Raw genomic sequence first — 24,442 nt, 5'->3', positions numbered from 1 at the left:
ATTACGGTGACAGCATATAACAAATCTGATGTTCAACTCACGTTTTCATGCACTGCATCCATCCCATCCTCAAGCCCTACATACACACAAAGAAGAGAAGGAGGTCCTACCCTGCGTATCTTCAGTCTTGAATACTCGGAAAAGCCTGGTTGCCAAAAAGCCAAACTCTCTTTCACAAGCATCCGAGAGGGTGGCAATCATTTCAGCCATTGATGTTTCTCCACCTACACTGGACAACCTATTGTAATCTGTAAACAAAAACCTTGGGGAAAGGGGAAAGAAAATGTTACTCAGCTATCTAAAGAAACGATTTCAACATATGTTATCTCTATCATTTAGCCTGTATTTCTTCATGTCTCTTTCAAAAGGTTGCTTTTAAAATTCTAAGGAGGGAAAACAACTTGTAATTAGGTATCTTCCATTTCTAACATCTTATATACTTTTCTCAGGAAAAGGCAATAACAAAAGTTAAATGTAGTAGACTTATATGAAGTAATTCTGACTAAAGGCAGAAAGGGAAAAAGATTATGACAGCTTAGCCAAGGAATCAGACATCTCAACAGATCTCATGATACAACGATTAAAATGATTAAAAGGTGACACCCCAGGGCTTCCCTGGTGGCGCAGTGGTTGAGAGTCCACCTGCCAATGCAGGGGACACGGGTTCGTGCCGTGGTCCGGGAAGATCCCACATGCCGCGGAGCGGCTGGGCCTGTGAGCCATGGCCGCTGAGCCTGCGCGTCCAGAGCCTGTGCTCCGCAACGGGAGAGGCCACAACAGTGAGAGGCCCGCGTACCGCAAAAAAAAAAAAAGGTGACACCCCGTATCAGCCAAAAAAAGCTGCACAAAGAAAGTTTTCTAAGCATCAACTGAAGAGATTAAAACCTTGAGAAAATATTATAATAATTAAGAATTGAATGCCATTTAAAAACTCAAGCTTTAGAATGTTTTATTTATAGCTTAAACATCTACCAGGGATTTAGAAAGAAGCTATAAAATATTCATTTCACAGTTGTTCTGCAAAGTAACTGAATTATTCGTATTTTGAGTCTCTGAATGGATATTATTTCTGCATTAGTTCCTTTCTTCCCTTCTACCCCTAAACTAAACTCTCATCTCAATCCTGTAGATAGGCATTGCTTTCAAAATACAATCTAGGATCACACTGTAATATGTATCTGCATGCTATTTTAATTGTTCTAATTTTTAAAAAAAAATACCATCTCATTAATTTAAAGTGCTTCTATTTTATATAAAAATATCTTCTCCAATTCTTTTATTACACTCCGCATATTTTCTTTTTACGCTTTTCATTTTAACTTCTCATTTTAAATCCTTTTCTTAATACTCCTATATGTCAATTATTTGTAAGCTTTCATCTTCCTCTCTTATAGTTTTGATGTCTTATCTGGTTTGGCCTATTTACTTTCAGCTTAACTTAAACATATTTTATCTTATAATAATATTTAAATTCTTAATCTTTTAGTGCATATTTAATTATTTTACTAATTTCTATTGAATTCCTTTTGCTTTCAGTTCTCTAAACTTTTTTTTTTTCATTTTACTTGCCTCTGGAGCCCTCTAGCCTTCCTTTACTCTTTGACTTACATGTTTCTCATCTTTTCTGAACTGTTTTCTCATACATTTCCTATTTGATATTAAAAATAATTTTAGAGGAGTGGGTAAATATATTTCCACAGGTGAGGAAAGAGCAGCTCAGAGCGCAAGCTGAATTGCCAAAGTTACACCCTGATGTAAACAGATGCCAAGACTCCTTTCACTCTTTTCAAATAGACCAGCACTCTTTTCAAATTTGTCCAAAGTATGACAACAGGTGTCATAAGGGGGGAACATGGGTTTATGCTCAAATAAAATTTGGTAAATCAAAGTTAACTTGATTTCTTTATGAAAAGGTGTCTCTGATCCTTTAATGTACAAGAGGGAGCTATAATATGAAGTGTTTCCCACACAGATTTGACCAGGGAGTATTTGTTTGCTTTACTTCTCACATTAAAAAGTTTAAGGGACCAATGTTTTTTTGGAATATACATTGAGAAATGATGCATTATAAACTTTTACTTGCTTCATCTTATTAAAAGTTACTTCTGTCAAAGGGACCAACTCACCTCACAGGTAAAGCTTTAGTGGTTTGCTCTGGCAATTCAGGCGGATTCACAAACATCAATTTGAGGAGGAGCTCCAAATACCCAATATGTCTTGCCAATCTAGTACTGAGGACCCAGGCCCAATTCCAATTCTCTCCTTCCCTTCGTCCACCAAAGTAAACGACAACTGAAATTCACGGTTTAAAACAAAATTATCCAGAACAATCATTAGTCAAGCAGCCTCTTTTCTCCAAACAGTCAAGTATCAAGTAGTAACAGGCAGACTTACATAATTTTCATGGTCCCATTCCATTTCCTAACTACTCCTCAAAGAATTACTCAATTAATTAACCTCCCCCAACATACATCAGGTATGTGAAAAATGGAAAGTAAGCTGACTAGAATATGACATAAGAAACACAATCAGAAAGATAATGCCTTAAACAGAAACATAACCCTTAGCTCAGATTCAAACATAAAGACTGGTTTTATCACTACTTGCAAATGCTGAAGTTACCAGTAGTTCCTCCAAAGGTAAATCTATTTCCTTTCTTGCAACTGAAGACACTCGCGAGAACAGGGATTATAAATATTTATTACTTTGCTTTTAGATAAAATAAAAATTACAGGCATGGTCAAAATGATCAAGAGCACGTCATGACAGCTATAAAAACTTATTTTTAAAAAAGGACTTAAATATAAATCATTAATTAACATATAAAAGGGAAAGTATAATAAATAAAAGTTCTGCTTCAATATTAACAAGTAGTGCACTAGTTTTTAAAGCTGTACCAGCCAGGCTGGGAACAATGTTCCTCTAGGCCAACTTACAAAATAGCAAAAAATCAATTTTCTCACCTAATTATGAAAATCTCTTACAGACTTTAGGAGAAAGATATAGATACAATTTTAAGTAAAACAATGAGTTTTGACATTCTCTACATTTTTGAAAAAGACAAAAGGCAAAGACTTACTAAAAAATATATATAAGAGAGCCAAGAAGCTCAATGACACGGCTATTCCAAGATTTGGGTCAATCGTAAAAGCAAACAATAAACCAAGGCCTCCACAAAGGAGCAGGGTCAGAAATACTATAAGCCATGAAAACTGAAAAAGAGGTTCAATCTGTTGTCCTGCAAAGGTTTTCATTTCATCTGAAAGAGAATTTAATATGAAAACATTATTTGTTTTATTTAAGAAATACAACTTCAAACATTTTGAAAATTTCACATTTTCAATATAAACATTTACTGAGCACTTACCAAGTCCCTAGATAGAATGCTGGTACTTAACCATTTTAACCAACGTTCTCTTCTGACAAGAATCTCATTCCCTAGGGGTACCTGTACCCTTGACCCTTGTCCTACCCACTCTCTTGCTTCCTACTGAAAATGCACAAAATCCTCTTTCATATATTCCCATCTGTTAAGATTTTGATATTTATTCTTGTGGTTTGTATCACACAATCAACAAGGTACTGTTTCCAGATATAAAACTAAAAACTATTTTTCTGTTATGTGTCTTCAAACTATTATACCTAGCTATAGCACCACCATTCCTCCCCGCTCCTCCTCACCCCTTCTCCCTCCAATTACATTTGAGGATCACTGCTCTTAAAGGTGTGTGCTCAGTCCAGATGAGCCCTGAACAAGGCATTCTTACTACTAAACTTAGCAAGAATTTTATAGGCAATACTGACACCTGTCCTTGAAGAACGAGTGAGATTTTGCCAAACTAAAGGAGTGGGGCTTAGCGGGGAGGTGGGGGACCTGTCCAGGAAGCTCCTAGTAGAGGAGGCCACTCAGGAAGGGTCTAGTGGGCTCGCGTGGGCGCAGAGAGCCCCTACGCCTACAGCCCTGAGCACACACGGGGGGGCAGTCCCGGCAGGGGTGCTCACGCAAACTGACAGTCTGTGAAGGACCTGGGTAGGACAGTTATAAACAGCACTCACAGGGAATGTGCTACGAAGGGGTTTTAAGTATGCTATAACACAGCTGGATCTCTGTTTTAGAAAGAGAACTCAAATAACGGTGTAGGGATCAACCACATACCCATACATAAAACTCTATTCTACCATACGACCCAGCAATCCCACTACTGGGCATATACCCTGAGAAAACCATAATTCAAAAAGAGTCATGTACCAAAATGTTCATTGCAGCTCTATTTACAATAGCCAGGACATGGAAGCAACCTAAGTGTCCATCAACAGATGAATGGATAAAGAAGATGTAGCACATATATACAATGGAATATTACTCAGCCATAGAAATGAAATTGAGTTATTTTTAGTGAGGTGGATGGACCTAGACTCTGTCATACAGAGTGAAGTTAAGTCAGAAAGAGAAAAACAAATACCATATGCTAACACATATATATGGAATCTAAGAAAGAAAAAAAAAAAAGGTCATGAAGAACCTAGGGGCAAGACACAGACCTACTAGAGAATGGACTTGAGGATATGGGGAGGGGTAAGGGTAAGCTGTGACAAAGTGAGAGAGTGGCATGGACGTATATACACTACCAAACGTAAAACAGATAGCTAGCAGGAAGCAGCCGCATAGCACAGGGAGATCAGCTCGGTGCTTTGTGACCACCTAGACGGGTGGGATAGGGACGGTGGGAGGGAGGGAGACGCAAGAGGGAAGAGATAGGTATATTTATAACTGATATGTATATGTATAACATATGTATAACTGATTCACTTTGTTATAAAGCAGAAACTAACACACCATTGTAAAGCAATTATACTCCAATAAAGATGTTTAAAAAAAAAAACTCCATTCTTCTTTACTTAAAAAAACAAAAATACACAAGAGAAAACTTTGTTATATATGCAGACTTTTTACAAACATACCTTCTAGTTTCTTGAGCAAGAAGGATTTCCCACTTCCCCACTGTGCATACAGCCCCACACAAATGGGCGGCTGCATGGTAGGTTCACTGAGAATATCTGCCAGGGCACTGCTATACAAATCATAACCAAGCATGTCACCATCTGTTTCCGTAGGAGACAAGTGTCCTGTAATTATAAACACATCATATCCTTGCATTAAAGACATTACTATTAAAAAGTAGCATCAATTTTCATTTATTAATTGTTTACTTAATTAAGGAAAAACACTTATTTTAAATGGTTAGACCTGTGTAAAAATAGGTTCAGAGGTGCTTAAGTTAATACCATATTTCATAAAACTTAAGATACCTACTAATTATAAGATGCATCATTATTATGTACGACTAAGAAAGAAAAAGTGCTGCCAATTTATGACACGATGCTTTCTTACCCATCAATTATAAGACATATTCCAACTTCAGGGATGCTAAAATGTGGAGTAAAGTAGATTTTACAATCGATAAAATGATTAAAACAATAACTAGTCCTTCAGAATCATTTTAATATGTATAATACCTATATAAAGAATGCTATGTTAGTGAAAATCGTAATAGATAACCAGAGAAAACGAGACATTCTATGGTTCCAGACAGAAAGGTTCAATAACTTAAAAAGAGCAATTCTCCCCCACATTAATCTACCACTTTAAGGCAATTCCAATAATAATATTCCATGAGGGTATTTTGAAAAGCTGAAAAGCAAGAAGAACATGTAAAAATAGCCATGAAAAATAATTTAAAGACTACCAAAAAGTAGCTGTCTTTGAAGAAGAATCAAAATACATTCTAAAGCTACAATAATTACAACATCACAGAACTCACACAGGATATTAACATGTGGCATTTCAAATCAGTGGGGAAAGGATGAATTAGTAAGTGGTATTGGGAGAAGTAAGCCATCCATTTTTTTAAATAAAATTAAAACTCTGCATCTCATACTTTAACAAAAATAAGTTTCTGAAACATTAAAAAATTAAATGTAAAGAGTAAAACTATAAAAGCACTAGAAGAAAATATAAGAGAAAAAACTATAAAAATCTTTGTGTGGAAAAGGCCTTTCTTTCTCAATATAATACTAAAGCCAGAACTGCAGGAAAAGACCAACAAGTAAACTACAAATTTATATAACTATTGGATGGGGAATTAAAAAACCCCAACACCATAAACAAAGAATAAGCACGGGAGAGAGATACAATATATAGGCTGGATCCAGGATCAATATCCTTAAAGACACAAAAATCAATTTTTAAATAATTTTAAAAACTCAAGAAAAAAGACAGCAAAGGATACAAAGAGGAAAATAGCAAAAATGCAAATAGCCTATGAACATATTAAAAGATCTCAATCTCACTAATAATTTTACAATGCCAATTACAATGAAATTTTTTCTTATTGATCTGATTAGAAAGCTTAAGGAAGCTGGAAATATCCAGTTTTAGCAAGGTTGCAGGAAACTGCACTATCATACATGGTCTAAGGAAGGAGAAATTGTTACAACCATTTTGGAAAGTCTATCAAAATTGAACATCCACTGACTTGCCAATTCTACTTCTGGGAGTTTATTCCAAGAAAATAATCCTAAAAATAAGAGTTAACAGATATACGTACAAAAAAGATGTTCACTTCAGCACTAGCTTTTAACAGCAAAACAAACCAAATATTCATCAATAAAGAACTGAATGTACTATTAGAACTTAGAATGAAAGATTGTGCAACAATTAAAATATGGTATAGTTCATTATTTAAAACTTTTATATTATGGTATCTCAAGTTTTTTAAGGCTATATACATAGTATAAAACATTTTTAGAAATGTAAAGAAAATCTTGGCAAGTCATTCAAACAATTACAAATTAGGAGATAAAGGACAATAGGAAATTTGAACTTTCTACTGTATTCGTGTTTTAATTCTTAAAATTTAATGTGTGCATTATTATCAACAGAAAAAAATATTTTAAAATATAACTCATAATGTTGAACAGAATCATACTTGCTTATGTAAGTAAACAGCTAAACTGGAAGGTGGCAGGATTCTACTATCTCCTGTTGGTTTCTGGGACTAACATGTCTGTTTTTTAACTCTAGTAGAAAACTGTTCCGTATTTCAAAAGACCACATGTGAATGATTACATTCTCATGTGCATCCTTTACAAGCAAAAACTATTTTAGTACAACATTCAAGGCATTATGTGCTAGATGTTATGGAGGATACAAGAAGAAAGAATCCCTGCCCTGAATAACTTGGAATCTGGAAGGGAGAAAATTCTAAAAGAAATAAGGGAGAAAATTTTAAAAGAAACAAAATAAAAGGCCATATGTAATAAGTATTAAAAAAGGAAATATAAACACAAATGCTTAAGTATTCAAATGAGGCAAAAATTGTATCTGGTTAGGCAGATCAGTTAAAACGTCACTGAGAACAAGACAACTGACTCCAGCCTTGGAGAGAGATGATTTTAACAAGAACGTTCATGGGGATGGAGAGGACACAGCACAAGCAAAGGTAGAGAGCCACACTCTGAAAACAGAGTGCATTTTGATAAAAGCACAAAGAATACCTGAGAGAATAACAGGGGGAAGAGAGTTTTAGAAAAGTAGGCTAGATTTCTAGAAGTCTTAAAAGCTGATTGTTGACTCTGAACGTACTTAATGTGAATGCTACAATATAATGCAAAACAGCTTTAGACAGGGAAAAGTTATTTTTCTACAGTAAAGTAATAACTTTCTTAACTTTTATAATCTTCAGTTAAGTGAGAAATGCAAAACTGCTGGAAGTCTCTTAATTTTTTCATAGACATTCATTTCTTAAAAGCCCAGTTAGGTACAAAACCCAATACTTACTGGCTCCAAATATTTGAGTTAAAATACTTTTCTGATGGCTACAGTCAATGTTGTAGGGAGTCTCGCCTGCTTTGTTGGGCCTGTAAAGTAACCGTCCATCTTTGGGATTTCTTAAAAGAAGTTCTGCCAGTTTCCGACTCCTCCCACGAATAGCAATATGCAAAGGAGTGTCTCCTTTCTGTAAAATAGTGGCAGGAAACTTGAAGTTTCACATTTCTTACATATAGTACATACAGAGTAACAATTTTCATGCTTCTATAAAATAACAGAAAATCCGAACTTTTCATATTTTTCATATAGATGTATAAATAATATGAATTTTTATCTCTGTAACCTCCCCACAATTTCTTTCTCTAGTTCCTTCCCTAGCTTTTCTCAGGTATTATTTCTCCCACAGCCTTCTAGAACGAAAGAGGACAAGCAACAGGCTTTTTCCTTGCGGCTCCTCCCAGGTCCTGGATCCACCTCCATCACAGGTTAGTAACCATCTATCATCCAGATACTTACTGTCCACAGATGTCAACCACCTTTCTCAACTGATTTATATTCTATTTCACAACGTGGTCTCCATTTGTCTAGACAGCTTCCCAATCCATGCTGATATTCCACTAGCACAAGCGACCTCGTCCTTCCTCACGCCCTTTGTCACCATTATGTTAGTTCCCTACATTCTCTTCCTCAGAGTCCTCTATGTTGAATCCATCCTTCTCTGGCTACTACAACTTCTTCCGTTCTCCTCAGCTTTCACGGCTCCCTAACATCAACCTGCCTTCTTCCCTTATTAGAATCTCCATCATATTAGTATTCGCATCCAACACTAAGGAAAGAAAACTAATACGTAAAAAAAAAAACAAATTCAGTCCGCAAGGTGTTCTCCACTTTTTACTTCACAAACATCTCTCTTAAAGACAATGACCCACAAGTTAACAAATGAAATTCTCAGTTCTCACCCACTCACTTCCTGTGGCTTCTACAGCACAACCTTATCGTGATTTTGAATCTCCTCTTCTGCCTCAGGTCTACTTCTTCCTTTTCTAGATTCCCTTCCTACATCCTAAATATGGCAGAAAAGCTACGTATCGAGCTCACTATATAGTAAGGCACTGAGCTGGATAATTTGGGGGATATGGAGATGATAGACAAAACAGTCCATGGCCTTAACTAAGTTACAATGTAACAGGAGGAGACTGGATAAACATGCACATTCGTAAAACAAACTAGAATGTGACACACGCTGTAAGGAAAGTTTGACCTCAGCTTCCATCTTTCTTCCAAACGGATGATCTTAGTCACTTCCATGCAGCTCTCATCTCTTGGTAACTAACTGTGAAATTCCTATCACCAGCCTTGATTTCTGGCCCAAATTCAAGCCCTATCGGTCACGGCCTCCTGAACGTCTTAGCCTTCAAACTAACCACATCTAAACTGAATTTCACCATCTTATTTCTCCACCTGAACTCCATTTCTTATCCCCAAACATGTGAGAAGGAAGAATATCATCAGTGGCATTTCAGCCAGACACAAAATTTCTGAAAATGCAGAGAAGACATCAACACACCCTGCCTGTTTATGCTGAAGATAAACAGAGATTGGTGATGGGCCAGGTAAAAATAACATTAATCTTTATTCTTAAATTTTTTTTATGTAATCCTTTATGAAGAGCCAGGTTCAAGACTTTTACAAGTTTGTATTCCAAATTCGAGCAGGACAGCACCTTATTCATCCTTTGTAAGTATGTGTGAACGAATGCACATTCACTCCAAGAACATTCCAGATATCACGTGTGCTTCTCAGCAAGTATGTGCTGACTTAAGACAAAGCACACACAACAGGGTCCGAGACAGGGCACCTTAAAGGGCACGTAGTCCAGTGGGGTTCCCTTTTGCAAATTAGGGGACCAGTGCCAGAAAGTAGTCAACAGCAGAATGAGAAAAACAGGCAATACAGAAGTTTTCTAGAAAGTTAAGTATATTCAATTTCAACAACTTCTCTTTGACTTTATGCCCTCACTTTTAGGATTAAAATTTTTCTTTATATTTTCTTTCTTTTATATTAATATGATATTAATATACATTAATATATATACCATATATAAATACATTAATATGGTAATAATAGGTAGGAGGCTTTTCTGTGTTTTTTTTAATAATGTTTCTTGATAAAATAAAAGGCAAATAGATATAAATTCTGTGTTTTTTGTTTAATTGCCTCACGAATAATAAAAAGATAAGCTTCAATCTATTATGGATTAGGAGAGCCCAAATCATATTATATATTCAGAGGGAAAAATTTATATTTCTTAGTTCATACAGAAATAACTTCTTTTCTGTGAGGAAATCAATTTGAAGTAGAGAAAGAAACCTGCTTAAAATGTAGACCAACTAAAACCAGGAATCAATTCTATATGAAATATTAAGCAATTGAGAGTTAAATTTATTATGGAAAATATGAACATTCCTCTAAAAGGATTAAGGCAAGGACACATGGTAGAACATCTCTCCTGCTGGTGAACGTGAATGCCAGTCTCCTTTGAGAGTCTATCTTCTCCAGCCCCTTTTGGATTCTTTCTTCCTGTTTCTCTGAACAAGCTCCACACCTGATGACATCCTCCTTGCATGGTGGTCAATGCGCCTTGCCATAACTGATCTGAGCCATAGAGGGAACCTCTGAAGCAGCTGCTTTGCTGCATACTGAGCCCGCCCACTCCTCAGCATGCTCTCAGAACAGCCAAGAAGATCTCACAGCATCCAAATCCCACACAAATAGCCCCAGCAAGTAATCTCTCAGACCCCCATTAAACCCACCGGATATACAGTCAGTCTACCTATAGCCCTCAAAAAAAACTGCTCTCTACACAGATGTTTTTACCTTATCTACGGCAGATACTTTAGCTCCTTTATCCAGCAGCAGCTCTACTACTTCTATATTTCTCATCTTGGTAGCCTTTATAAGAGGTGTTTCACCATCCTGTGGGCACAGATAAGAAAGTTTGCCAGATTAATACCTTTACTCCTAAATCTTTAAAGTCACATAAACACACGTGTCAAGAATTCAAATATCTGACCAGTCTATATTGAAAATGTTCTCAAGGAAACATAGTTGGAAAAACTAACAAGTGCTTTTCCTTTCATAACCAATCACTTGTATCAAAATACTTTTATATCACTCAACAGAGCAAGAGATGTGCCCCACTACTTATCAGCCGCTTCTGCCCCTCACCACTGTCTTTCCCCAGGCCCACCGCTGACACCTGCGCCACCTCCTCCAGAGGCTGCTTCCCGTTCTGACCACCTCACCCAAGTAGCCCACTACCTAGCCTGTCAATGTCCAGACAAGCCAGCGTCTAGATCTGTCAGATGTTGTCACCAGCGCCTCTGTGCTTCTAAGGAAGGACCTGTGTACAACAGGGAAACAACCTGATACGAGCAGTATGCCTTTGGGAAACCTTAAAAGAGTTTACAATTGCTTTCAAAATCAAATTAATAGAAATAAGAAGAGACCACAGTTCAGCACTGAATTAGGAAAAAGCAAAATCTGGTCAGAAGCCACGTGTGGTCACAGTAGCTGACACAAAGGTCTAAAAGAAAAAGAAACAAGATTCCAAGGAGCCACCACCTGCAAAGCAGAAGGTATCCCAGGAGAAGCTCTGCCCCAGGGCACTGAGGTTACCATCACTGGTTCAGAAGATGCTGCTCCAAATCTCTAACGGATGAAATAGGATTGTCTTACGGGTGATTCCGTAAGTTTGCTTTATTCATTCCTGCCATTTCAATCCAGAACTCCAAATATATTTTCCTCATGGACAACTATCACATGTAAAGCCAAATATAATCACTAAAGTCTTATACAGTTTTATACTTTCCACATGATTTGAGTAAAATAGACTAAAAGTGGTTGGTTTGGGGAACCAATAACCACACACAATGATATTTTAAAAGGAAATGTGTTCTGCATTCCAAACAACAGGAGCATAAAATAATTCTGGGGAAATGATCTGTCCACAATTTATGAAGAGCTGATACTGTACTTTCTGATTAAAATAAATTAAATAACAATTAAAATAAATTACACATTGCATTTTGCTGTGAATACACAACTCCTGAAAGGATATAAACTTACTCCTCAATTTAATACAGAACATTTCCAGTTAAATCAGTATAATTCTAATATCAAACAACTGTAAAAAATTGAAAAAAATAAGCAGTACTAACATTCAGCACTAGGTATTGCTAAGAGAACAGAAATGTCGTTTATACCTTTGTGCATATTTCAGTGTCAGGATTGCACTGTAAGATATCTCTCACCATCGTTGCATTTCCTTTCTCAACAGCCCAATACAAAGCAGTTTTATTGTCCTGCATAATAAAAAAATCAACAACCACTTCATATAAGATATAATATTAAAAACTTCTATTTGTAAATATAAAACATTATTAACATTCCTATTAAAGCATTAATATATCTTACCAAGAAGCAGCATGGTAGAAAATAACATTAATCTTTATTCTATCTTGCATTTACTTGTGAGAAATTCTTTATGAAAGAAGCCTAAGAAAACTTAATACTTCTTGACTGAGAAAGCAGCAACCCCACATAGTTGATAAGGGAAACTATGCTTTTGGAAAGCAAACAGGTTTCAGGACCCTGCACTATGTTGGAAGTCATCAGTACCTGAGCTCTGTATCCTGTGATAAGTCACATAAATATTCTGACTTTCGGCTTTTGGCTTTTCATCTGCCCAATCTTTTCAAAAGATAATGCATAAGAGTGTACTACACAAACATATGGTGAATTGTTTTTTTACCATGTTTAGCTTTCTTAATCTCTATACTGCACCTATATACTGATCTTCATCAGATCCTTTAAAATCCTATCTAGTTCAAAAACCAAAAACAGATCCATGTGGACTTTGAATGCAGAGGTAGAGAACAAAAACACTGACTAAAACACAGGAAAACAAAATTGACAGACACAAAGGAGATCGGTAAAAGTCTAAATAGACGATCCAGTCACCAACTTTTAGTGAAAATATGATTTTATCCCGAAAGACAGTGAATGACTCTCTGCCGCTGCCACATTAATTTTCCGACACCAAGATTTCCCCAATGCAGTTCCCTTCTCAACACTGTACACTAGTTTCCAGCCTCTCTGGCACTACGTCCCTTTCTTTTCTCTATCTCCCATCCCACCCTCCCCGCCATCCTGCTGACAAGCTGATTTATTCACCAACTAAGGAATACAGTCTTTCACTTTCCCTTCTTACTAAATTTTCTCATCCCATTATTCCACTATCCTTGCCTGAACTACCGAGCCTTCCTTCTCTCTCCCTATCTAACCCACCTTTTAAACTTAGCTCAAATTCTACCTTCCCTTAAAAGCTCTCCTTACTGCCCACTTTCCCCACCTCAAGACTCTTACATTTGAACCTTTCACTAGGCAATCATATACTATCTTATACCAAAAGTGGCAACACTTTTTATGTTTACATAAAAACATAAGAATAAATATAAACAAAACAAACTAAAACCTTCCTAACTAAAACACATGTTTCTTCAGGCAAGGGACCCATGTTAAGACCCTCATGGCATTTGGCATAATATTTATCAGTTTGATTCAAAAGTGGATTTGGATACAAGCTAAATACAAGGGAAAAAACTGAGCAGAAATGTAGACTCTCCAACCACAAAACAGGCTGTTCAGTACAGTTTTTTTTAATCTAAAGCTCTTGACATATTGGATATATTCTCAACTTTAGGGAAGCTTTTCCCTAAAATAAATAACCTTTACAGCTCTGTGAGCTATGACTGCCTTAAGCAAAATCCATAGGCACTACCAAGTGGTCCTGGGAAAGGCTAGCAAATGGGGGAAAAGGAGAAGAAAGATGAAACAACAGGAACAGAAGAACAATACATGGATGAAGAAGACAAAACAGAGGAAACACATACTAAAGAAAATAAGTCCCATACACTCAAAGTGCCACCAACTGCCTCGGTATCATAAACTACTCATGTCAGAACTGAATATATTTAGACATTAGTAAGGGAGGTGTATTTGAAAAACATGAACTTCTTTATGCTTTACTTCTATCTAAATCTAACTTGACATCAATACAGAAATTTCATAATAATGGCAGTGAAACTTAATAATACAGGCATCCATTAAACGTACTAGGATTTATATGTTTGTCTCCATAGGAAAACTGGAAGAATGACATTATGATCAGCCAACATACACAAACAATTATACTAAGATAACAACAGCCCTGTAATCACACACACCTGTCCTCTAATGTCTATATCAGCATATTTTTGAAGAAGTGCTCGAACAATTTCCACATGACCACCTCTGACAGCACCAATTAAAACAGTATCTCCACTCTAAAAAGACAAAAAAAAAAACCAAGGTGAATTGATGATGGAACAAAAAACACTGTTTTCAAGTTAAAATTAGTCATGTATTAATTTAACAGATTTTTTCTGAAAATTTCTTGGAAAAAATTATCTCTAAATAACAGAAAGTTAACTAATATTAATACCTGATATTAATAACCTTCAGAATAAGGGACAGAAGACTTTATACCTCAAAATGAGAACATTTATACCTGAAATTCCACGACGAAAGTTTAGAAAGATAAGTCACCCAGAACAATAAGCCATTCTATTTGAAGGTAACCAACCTCCCATTACAGACGTAAATTAAATAAAATGACACAGTGGCTGTCAATGAACCAGAGGAACATTTGGAAATTACATAATACAAATCCCTTGGAATAATGCTATACGACAAAAGCCATGGATTCTAAAAAGAAGGGAGTTATAAAGCTAGAGCCATCTGTGGGTTTATAACCACATTTAGTTAAGGGAGAAGGTTGGTTCCCAGAACAGCATCTATATTCTATCAATTTGGCATTACAGGCCAACAATGCACAAGACTCACTCCCCAGTACAAGGCTTAGATGAAGTTCACTACCTCATAAGGACATCTCTGCCCTGAAATTATATCCACCAAGCAATAATCATTATTAATTATATCTTCCCCTAGTTCAAATACTGTAAATGGCCTTTTTTTTTAACTGCTAAATTACAAATCAGTTGTATGAGTTTGGGCTGGGTGATTCCATAAGCTACAGCTCATCTCAATCCTAAGTGGGCCCCAGGGGGCTCTACAGCAAGAGGCAGGTCCTCGAGGATTATTAAGTCTAGCACCGTGATGTAGTACCTTAACTACTACATTAAAAGTGTAAATAAACCCATGGCAGACACATTTTAGTTGAGAATATTAGCATTAATGTGGGTTCAGACTAGTAAATTAATAAAAGGTTATAAATATTTCATTGCTTACGATGTGTCATGCACTGTTCTAGGCACTAGGAAATAAGATAGACAAGGTCCCAGCTCTGAGAGAATTTATAGCCTAGAGGAGACTAACAGACAACATACAATAAACACAAATAAGAAATCAGATAAATGTAATGCAAATAAAATATAGTGATTTGATAGAAAGTGACTGGGTAGCTACTTTGGCTTGGGTAGTCTTGAGAAATCAGGACTAATGTGTAGGATTTGGTGCTTTAACAACAGGATATATAGATGCTGGTACCACTTACTGAGAGGGAGAAGACTGAGGGAAAAGCAGGTGTGGGATGAAACAAACAAGACACCTGTTTTGCTGTAAGTTAAGAAGCCCATTAGACATTCAAGTGGACAGTTCAAGTTGAGCTGGACAGACAAGTGTAGACTTCCGAGAAGAGGTGAGAACAAGAGATACCAATTTGAAAATTCTAGGTGTAAGGGTGGGAGACTTGAAGCCTTGGAACAATGAATAACAACAGCCATGAACAACACCTATAGTTAGGATGGTTTCAAGATCACATTTTCAATAACAGCATTATTTCTGAAAAATTTAGAAGAACACTTCCACAAAGATTGGAAAGTTTTAACTTATTAGTTCTAAAGGCAGAAATAAAACATCTTAAATGTATGTCATGCAGGAAGAATCTTGAAAGGTGGTGAGAAGTTAAGGTAACCTTCCATCAATGTCACCACTGAAAGACAAATTCTAAATAGATAACCTACCCTATCAGGTATGTTCACATATGTTCCAGCATCAAGTAGATCCTGTACAATTTCTGTATGTCCCTCCTTTGATGCAATCATCAAAGCTGTATTTCCATCCTTATCGGTTAAATTTACATTTGGATTCCTCTTCAAAATTTCTTTTACTGACTGTGTGTAGCCTCCTTTTACTGCCACAATAAGTGCAGTCATTGAATTCTACAAATCAAACAACACCCAAGAAATTAGTACTTTCAGAAAACATATAATTTATTCTATAGTCAAAAAACTGATGTTTTCAAATAGGTGGCCTATTATTAACAGTTATTTCTGATAATAAAATGCCAATATAAATAACCAGAAACAGACCAAAAGTGGCCAGAAGCATATTTTCCATTTTTGAAGATACATTAATTCTCTTCGGTCAATAGGACTGTTACGACATTCAATTCTTTAAATGATAATCCAAAATTGGAGTCATTTACAATGAACAAACCCTCTCACTAAAGTATTGACATATAAAATAGCTGACAGGATGATTCAAAATTAAACACATTCTAAGTTAAATAATCCAAAGTAAGAATCAATCAGACTTCAAAGAATTGTCTATAATAAAATCTGTATGAAAAACTGAAGTAAAACAATGAATTAATAAGCTATAGAATATTTCAATAAAAGTATAACATATTTCCCTGTTTTCCACAGTGATCTACAAACCACATTTTCAAAAGTGTCTTATTTTTAGTGGTTCTTTTAAAAACTGCACATTTAATTTATAACAAAATCACATAATAGAAGAATCTGACTCATTATAAAAGAAATATTAAAACTTATTGTTGAGATTTTGATCTAGTTTGAGATACCATGCAATTTCCTTATAGAAATATTTCAGTTATTATATCAGCCCCCAGAACTAAGCCATAATTCTCTCAATATTAAAATAACACCGCCTTTTCAGATTCCTCAGCAGTCAATAACCATAGAGACAAGCCACTCATCCACTTGATAAACTGTCCAGAAAGGAGGCAAGTGAAAGGTATGACTTCCATGCCTGGGTAAGAATCATGCTCTATCTCCACACACCACTAAAATACTATGTACCCCTCGAAGGTCATCAATTAGTAGCTTCTGTCAACATGGACAATAGGAGGAGCTGGTTGGTATTATGCCAGGAAGTCACTTTTAATGATTTAGAATTCACTTCTGTTACATTGCAGCCAGAGATTTGGTAGCAACTCTTCTCAGAATCCTTTATGATCCATCTCACATAATAACAATAATTATGTTAACAGAAGTCTGTATTGTTTCTTGTGCATAAATGTCGTCTCCTTTACCTATATTCTTACAAGCTCAAGAGAAGAGCGATATGATAGGCTTCTCCAGTATCCCCAGCACATCTGGCACAGGGCTGGGTGGACAGCGGGTACTCAATAAGGAATTTATAACTGCTAGACTGTAAGATATACTGAACCAATTTTTAAGCTATATAGGTTTTGACCACAGATTTTTGATATTTTTAAATCTATTAGAGAAAACAAGTCACAGATTAAAATATCAAAAAATTATATTATTTTAGAATTTTAAAGAAAAGGTATTTTAACAAAATAGAAACTCTTTCCACAACAGTAATTCAAACAATTTGATTTGGGGAGTATTTTAATTTATACTAAGATTACTAAAAGATATTCCATATAGTTTTAGCCTCCCAAAATTTATGTGCATTAGCAATAAATCCTTAAAAGCACATATCTGTAATACATAATATCTATAATATAATATATTTACCAGGATAACAGAAGATGTTTGTTTTTCTAAGTATCGTTTAGAAACTATAGGGAAATTTTTCTAGGTATATACTAAGGAAAAAGTATTCTCTCTCTTAAAACTAAAAACATCTCTCTACTACCAGCAGTTAAAATAGAAAAGATACTTACAGCTCCTTCTTGATCAACATCAGCTCCCATAGCCAATAAATGTTTTACACATTCCAAATGACCCTTTCGTGCAGCCCAAACCAACGGGGTGGTTCCATACTATTAAAGAAATAATAAATTTAAAATTATTACCTAAGGTGTATTAAAAGAAACTAGCTCTCACCATGAATTTTGATAAAAATCATACTTTGAGCATTTTTAGATTATGGTTTATACCAATCATAATTTTAATCCTAGATAAATCATATTTTCCCCATACTATTTCTCCTTAATAGATGATTAACCACTGCATGAAATGTATTTTAATTAAATTTAACTTTTACAATCAGTGACAATTTTTCCATCATAATGTCATATAGCCTCTAATTTCCAACAAGCTTTCTTTGCTTCCCATATCTTGTGAAATATAAAGTCCAACAGTCTGAAATAGTAACAACCAAGTGCCAAACACAGTTCTAAATAGTTTACACGAGATAACGTGTGTAATCCTTATCAGAAGAATAAGTACAAACCACAATATCACATTTTAACAGATGAGCAAACAAGGCCCTGAGAAGTTAATTACAGGCTCGAAGTCACAAAGCTACTAAGAGGTGGAGCAAGACCCATGAACCCAACAAGCCTGGCTTCAGTCTGTGCTCTTAACCACCACCCCAGATCGGCCTCTGTACCTGACAAAATAAATGTCCGCCTAGAAACTGCACTCAAAAGCGCCTTCTGCTGGAACGTGATTCAAAAGGCATCAGAGAATGTAAATCATGCATAAAAGCAATGCTTTATCTTTGGGGAGATTCATAAGACAATGAAGAGACACAAGAATACTCACAGTGACATTTAACTACATGGGAGACTGCAGGTTGAAATGAACATTTAATGAATACCTACTTTTTATAACAGCCTTGACCAATAGAACTTTTGTGCACTGATGGAGGTATGGACAGTGAATACTGACTACAGAAGAAGGGGCATCTAAGTTGACTGGGTAAGTTAAGGAGACTTAACAGAGAAGCTAACACCTCAACTGAGACTTGAGAAAATAAATAGGAGTTCATCAGGCAGAGGAGGTCATAACATTCCCAGCAGAGGGAATAGGATAAACCATGACACGCACTTCATAGAAATTCATAAAAGTTCACAGAATGGGGCTTCTGTGAACCCGCCTGCCAATGCAGGGGACACGGGTTCGAGCCCTGGTCCAGGAAGATCCCACATGCCGCGGAGTAACTAAGCCCATGCGCCACAACTAGTGAGCCTGTGCTCTAGAGTCCGCAAGCCACAACTACTGAGTAGTAGCGCCTCAACTACTGAGCCTGCGTACCACACTACTGAAGCCCGCGCACCTAGAGCCCGTGCTCCGCAACAAGAGAAGCCACCACAATAAGAAGCCCACGCACCACAACGAAGAGTAGCCCCCGCTCGCCGCCACTAGAGAAAGCCCGTGCGCAGCAACAAAGTCCCAATGCAGCCAAAAATAAATAAGTAAAGAAAGAAAGAAAGAAAAAAGTTCACAGAATGATAGACAATCTTCTGTATCCAAAAGCTTAGTGTATATGGAGACGAATGGCAAGAAGTGAACCTGGGAAGAAAGACTGGGGTCCACCTGAAAAGTCTGGGCTTTGCCCTGAAACCACAGAAGCTATCAAAGCTCTCCAAAAGCAAGAAAGAATGAAATAATTAAATAAATATTTATCAAATATTTGGGGTATTAAGGATTTTAAAAAATGAATAGAACAAAATCCTGGGGAGCTTTCTGGAGCTGATGGCACATGAGCTGAGTGTGAAGGATGAACAGAAGCTAAAGCAGACGAGGATGAGAGGGCACTCCACACTGTGAAAGAGCACCTGCAAGATGTGGAGGGTTAAAAACAGATGGACTCAGGAACCTGCATCATTTGATAGTTGAGTAAAGGTAGTTTGGGGTAGAGAGAGCAGGAGAGAGGGTAGAGACGGAGGCAAGGATTATCTTTATACATCATAACAGGGATTGATGTCTTTAGGATTTTAAATATGAGAGAGAAAGAACAAGACTTAAATTTTAAAAGATCATCTGGGGGCTTCCCTGGTGGCGCAGTGGTTATGAATCCGCCTGCCAATGCAGGGGACACGGGTTCGAGCCCCGGTCCGGGAGGATCACAGCGGCTGGGCCCGTAAGCCATGGCCGCTGAGCCTGCGTATCCGGAGCCTGTGCTCCGCAACGCGAGAGGCCACAACAGTGAGAGGCCCACGTACCGCAAAAAAAAAAAAAAGATCATCTGGCAACAATACAGAGAAGGCAGACAGGACCCACAGTAGAAAGAAGAGCTACAACAGTAAATAATGAAGATAGGGAATCAACCCTACCTATTTTCCTGAGAATGATGAATGTGATATAAAAGACAATGGAAGGACACTTAGCACGTATTTAATACCTAGGAGGAACCCACCTATGAGATGTGTGTCTTTATAAAATGTATTAATAAATATAAACATAAGATACATCAGAGCCACCGCATGAGATCATATGAAAATCCTTGTAAGTTAGACACACTGAGTGGACATAATATGAACTAGAACCTGGAAAGATCTTGCTGACCTACCTTATCGGAGCAGTTGACTTTAGCACCATTTTGCAGTAAAAGTTGCACTATATTTGCATGGCCTCTCCCTGCTGCCCAGATGATTGGGTAAACACTGTACTGCTGGGAGGTAGGCAGGTGGGTGAGTAGGTACACAGGGAGGGAGGGAGGGAGGGAAAGAAAAGTCTTTTAGGTGGATATTTACAGCACACATTTGCTAAGAAGAGGAAACAACAAAGGGAGCAATATAAAGCAGTATTTTACAAAATCAAGTTACAGACCATTCTCCACTTTAAAAACACATGTAATACTCATAATACATAACTGGGAACTGAGATGCACTCAACCTTAAATATATATTATGAACACATCTATTTTTATAGATTCAATACACAATGTAATTATCTAACCAACAGGTAAGACTAATAAGAATATAAAACCTTTCTTTATAATCCGTCCATTAACTTGAATAAAACCATTTCCTTTTTTTCGGCTGTACTGAGGTATAACTGACAAATAAAATTGTAAGACATTTAAAGTGCATGTAATGATTTGACATACATATACATCGTGAAAGGAATCCCCCCATCAATAAAACAATTTCTTAATCTGCAGTCTGAGATCAAGTCTCAAGCAAAGTACAATAGTAATGCATGTATTACCACCTATAAGAATGTATAGTCTGCTGTTTTTAGCCACCAAGTTTGTGGTGATGTTACAGCAACCACAGAAAACTAATACAGGTGACTTGGAGTAAGGTTTTAGCAGTGGAGAGGGCCAGAAAAAAAAAGAAAGAATATAGAAAAGTGGCATGGATATTTGGTAAATGTCTCTTTTCTTTAAAAGAGTTTAGATTAAGAATACATACGCACAGAAAACAGGTAAGATGACTTAAGGATTTCAAAATCTCCTTTTGAAAAATTGTATAGTTATAATTAACATTTAAACTCTAAGAGTTGCCTTTTTGTTGATAAAAACTGAGAAATAAGCTTAGCCTCAGAAAGAAATTCTCATTGTGTTTTGAAATCACATTCTGCATTATTATCTTTAGTAAGATCTAGATCATTTTTATCCACTACGAAGTCCAAAGCATAACCAGCCTTAAGTATTCCCTAAAAGAACTTACCACTTACATTACAGATGGATTTTTTGTTAACGCTTACCAGACCAGTAACACTTGGATTGGCACCATGAGAAAGAAGCAACTCAACCACTTCAGTACGGCCTTTATAACATGCCCACATGAGAGCTGTCCATCCTCCCTAAAGAAAACAAAAAGGTGGGGCAGGGGAGGGAAACAAAACACTGGATTGTCTCTAAGCACAAAAATGGCATTAATGAAGTTCCTTTTGTAAGCTTTATTCTTTATAGAACCATTGTTTTAAGAAATCACTACTATGTAGTTTTAAACACCTAAGCTCCCCAGAGAAATACACAATAGTATCTGAAAAAAGTCAAATCTCTTAAGTCCAGTAATGATTACTCCGAAGTTTTATTATATTTTGGAAATTGACATAGAGAACATTCATGTTGGACTCTTTCCAAATTTCCAAGATTTATTTTGGTTTTATAAATATTTTCCTTCAGTAAACATTCTATGTCTCCAGATATTCTCCTCCTGGTATGAGTCTAGACTTTTTCCAGAGAGGGATTCCAGCAACCCTATTCAACTCCTGCATCTAAACCCATCCTATAAATTCCAGATCATTATCATACCTCTTGCTAAAAAAGAGAGGATGAGAAGGCACTGATCTGTAGACCATGATTTCCAGGGGTGGGCAAAGTCATTAAGTATGAATTAACAGCATAGTAACTTTCTATTTTTTAAGCTACAGGAGTAGTGTTCTTGTTTTGGCAATGTTCTCTTTAACTATAATGCAGTTCAATGAAAGAGACAAATGCAATCAAATTATACTAAGAAGTGAATGTTTTGTTTGCTTTTTTTTTTAAATCAGTATTTGCACCAATCCAACTTTGGGTTCAAGAATATAAATCACTTAATCCTTCTGATTCTGTTTCATTGTCACTAAAAAAGAGATTTAAGAAAAATACTTGCCCTAATCCGAAAAAGGCAAAACTATAGAAAGGGAAAGCAGATCAGTGGTAGCCATGGGTTGGGGAGTGGGTGGAGGGGCTGGTTATGAAGAAGCAGCATGAGGTACTGTTGAAATGATGCAACTGCTCTGTACAGAGCTGTGGCGGTGGACATATGACATCATGTGCTTGTCAAAACCCACAGAACTGAACACCAGAGAGACGAATTTTATTGTAAGTAAATGTTTTAAAAATCAACTAGAATATGGGGAAGACAGAATATAGACTGGGATGAATTAATTATATTACAAATGAATCACATAATTACTTAGAAGCTGATCTAGGTAACTCTGGAAAGCAATATTTTGACTGAATTCTGTAATAATGCTAAAGACGAAAAGAACTGTATACAAACAATGTATTTAGTAGCAAATCTGTTTCTCTCATGGTATGGATTAGAAATTCTGAAACTATCTGTATACTAGAGGTGAACAAATAAGTAAATATATAGTGTGGAGAGTGAGAGCCAGATTTCTCACAGTCAGAGGAGAGTTACAAATTAAGAAAAGGGAGAAGGCTACAGTGGATTGGGTTCATGGTTATCGACCTGGTCTATCTTAAAAAAATATATACATATGTATATATATATACACACACACACAGATACAGAATAGATGTATGTGTATGCAAGAGTTAATATACAGACATGTATTTCCTACATCTATCCAATGAGAAGCACTACAGCAGTGACATCCCAATAACAATAAGCATACCTAACACCTAGATTACTGGTTTCTAAATAACATTTTCAAAAAACAGTAACTAGGGTTCCTTGGAAAACTGATTGATTCCAGGGCTGATAATCAGGGAAATAAGGCAGGGAAAATATAAGATGAACCTGAGCCTGAAGCATTTTGTAATGCCAGAAAGTAAGGAAGTGCTAAAATGTATATCTACATGTATCTATATATAGATATATATTTAGAGAGACAGAGAAAGACAGAGACAGAGTCAGAGAGAGAGAACTCTTCTTTACAGAAGAATTCTAATTAATAAATGTAGATGGAATGATGAAAATAGAAAAATCACCATTATAACACCACAGTCATAACTGCTGCATGCAAGATGCATTGATGGCTGCTAAAATAAATGAATGAAAGTTTAATCAAAAACAAGATATTTGTACAGTCTCAAAGTATCTTCCCTCAAATATTTAGTAATTACAAAGGGAAATCTGACAGACACTACCTTAGCCAGGATACATCACCAGTGATACATTCTGGTGATGTATGTATCTAGATGTGGTACACTAAGAAAGGCATATCACCTCCTTCCCAATAAAGCACAATCTCAGTCTAATCATTAGAAACATCAGACAAATCCAAATTGAGAGACATTCTAAGAATGCCAGACAAGAAGTCTTCAAAGGTGTCAAGGTCATGAAAGACAAAGAAAGGCTGACATAATTTATTTAGGTCAAATTATAGAGCTGGGCATTTAGTCAAGTCTTACACACACCAATATTGTAATCTGTAAAATTCCTGCCCAGAATTGTGTTAATATCATTCCCTCATTTTAATTTGTATAGTATCACCCTATGCAAGAATCTCTGAGATAAAAATTTAATCTTGAGAAACCTATGCCCAGATTTGCAAAATGAAAAGACTGGAACTGACTGCCTATAGCAATGCTGTAGTTTGGTGTCCATTAAAGGTCTTCTCAAGGAAGAATCCTCACTAGACTTCCTGACATTATATCCTGGAATTATTCCTGAATCCCAGACAACCCCTGGTACAACCTCCTCTCCTCACACAAGTCCCAGGGACTCTGCCCTCCCTCACAGTTCAGCAGCTGCCACCACCCACCCAATTCTCTGAGGTTAGGGTCTCTCAATACTAACTACTAAGGGAGACACAGTCCTCAGTTTCCCTAATTTGGGGTGTTTAAAAGCCAAACACAGAGGCCCTTTAAATGTTAAAATATGCTGTGATTTGATAAGTACTTCAGGGAAATGAGAAATATGGA

At 36.4% G+C, this 24,442-nt stretch overlaps 1 protein-coding gene across 10 annotated transcripts in view; it reads right to left on the bottom strand.

Moving 5' to 3' along the window:
- KIDINS220 (kinase D interacting substrate 220) overlaps window positions 1-24,442 on the bottom strand; it is a 101,762-nt gene that overhangs the window by 54,613 nt on the left and 22,707 nt on the right. For 7 of the 10 annotated variants that reach the window (XM_033838050.2, XM_033838048.2, XM_033838049.2 and 4 more), the window contains 12 exons: window positions 21,547-21,645; window positions 20,405-20,506; window positions 17,829-17,927; window positions 15,916-16,113; window positions 14,119-14,217; window positions 12,097-12,195; window positions 10,709-10,807; window positions 7,841-8,018; window positions 4,963-5,127; window positions 3,080-3,259; window positions 2,127-2,292; window positions 111-262 (listed from right to left, as the gene is read on the bottom strand). In XM_033838050.2, the coding sequence (XP_033693941.1) occupies window positions 111-262; window positions 2,127-2,292; window positions 3,080-3,259; window positions 4,963-5,127; window positions 7,841-8,018; window positions 10,709-10,807; window positions 12,097-12,195; window positions 14,119-14,217; window positions 15,916-16,113; window positions 17,829-17,927; window positions 20,405-20,506; window positions 21,547-21,645 (1,636 nt within the window). The remainder of the gene's footprint in view (window positions 1-110; window positions 263-2,126; window positions 2,293-3,079; window positions 3,260-4,962; window positions 5,128-7,840; window positions 8,019-10,708; window positions 10,808-12,096; window positions 12,196-14,118; window positions 14,218-15,915; window positions 16,114-17,828; window positions 17,928-20,404; window positions 20,507-21,546; window positions 21,646-24,442) is intronic. The other 3 variants (XM_033838051.2, XM_019943325.3, XM_073791604.1) reach the window with 1 other exon arrangement.

Source organism: Tursiops truncatus, chromosome 14, assembly GCF_011762595.2.
Source record: "Tursiops truncatus isolate mTurTru1 chromosome 14, mTurTru1.mat.Y, whole genome shotgun sequence".
Classification (NCBI taxonomy): domain Eukaryota; kingdom Metazoa; phylum Chordata; class Mammalia; order Artiodactyla; family Delphinidae; genus Tursiops; species Tursiops truncatus.
This window is presented reverse-complemented; position numbering and strand designations above follow the sequence as displayed.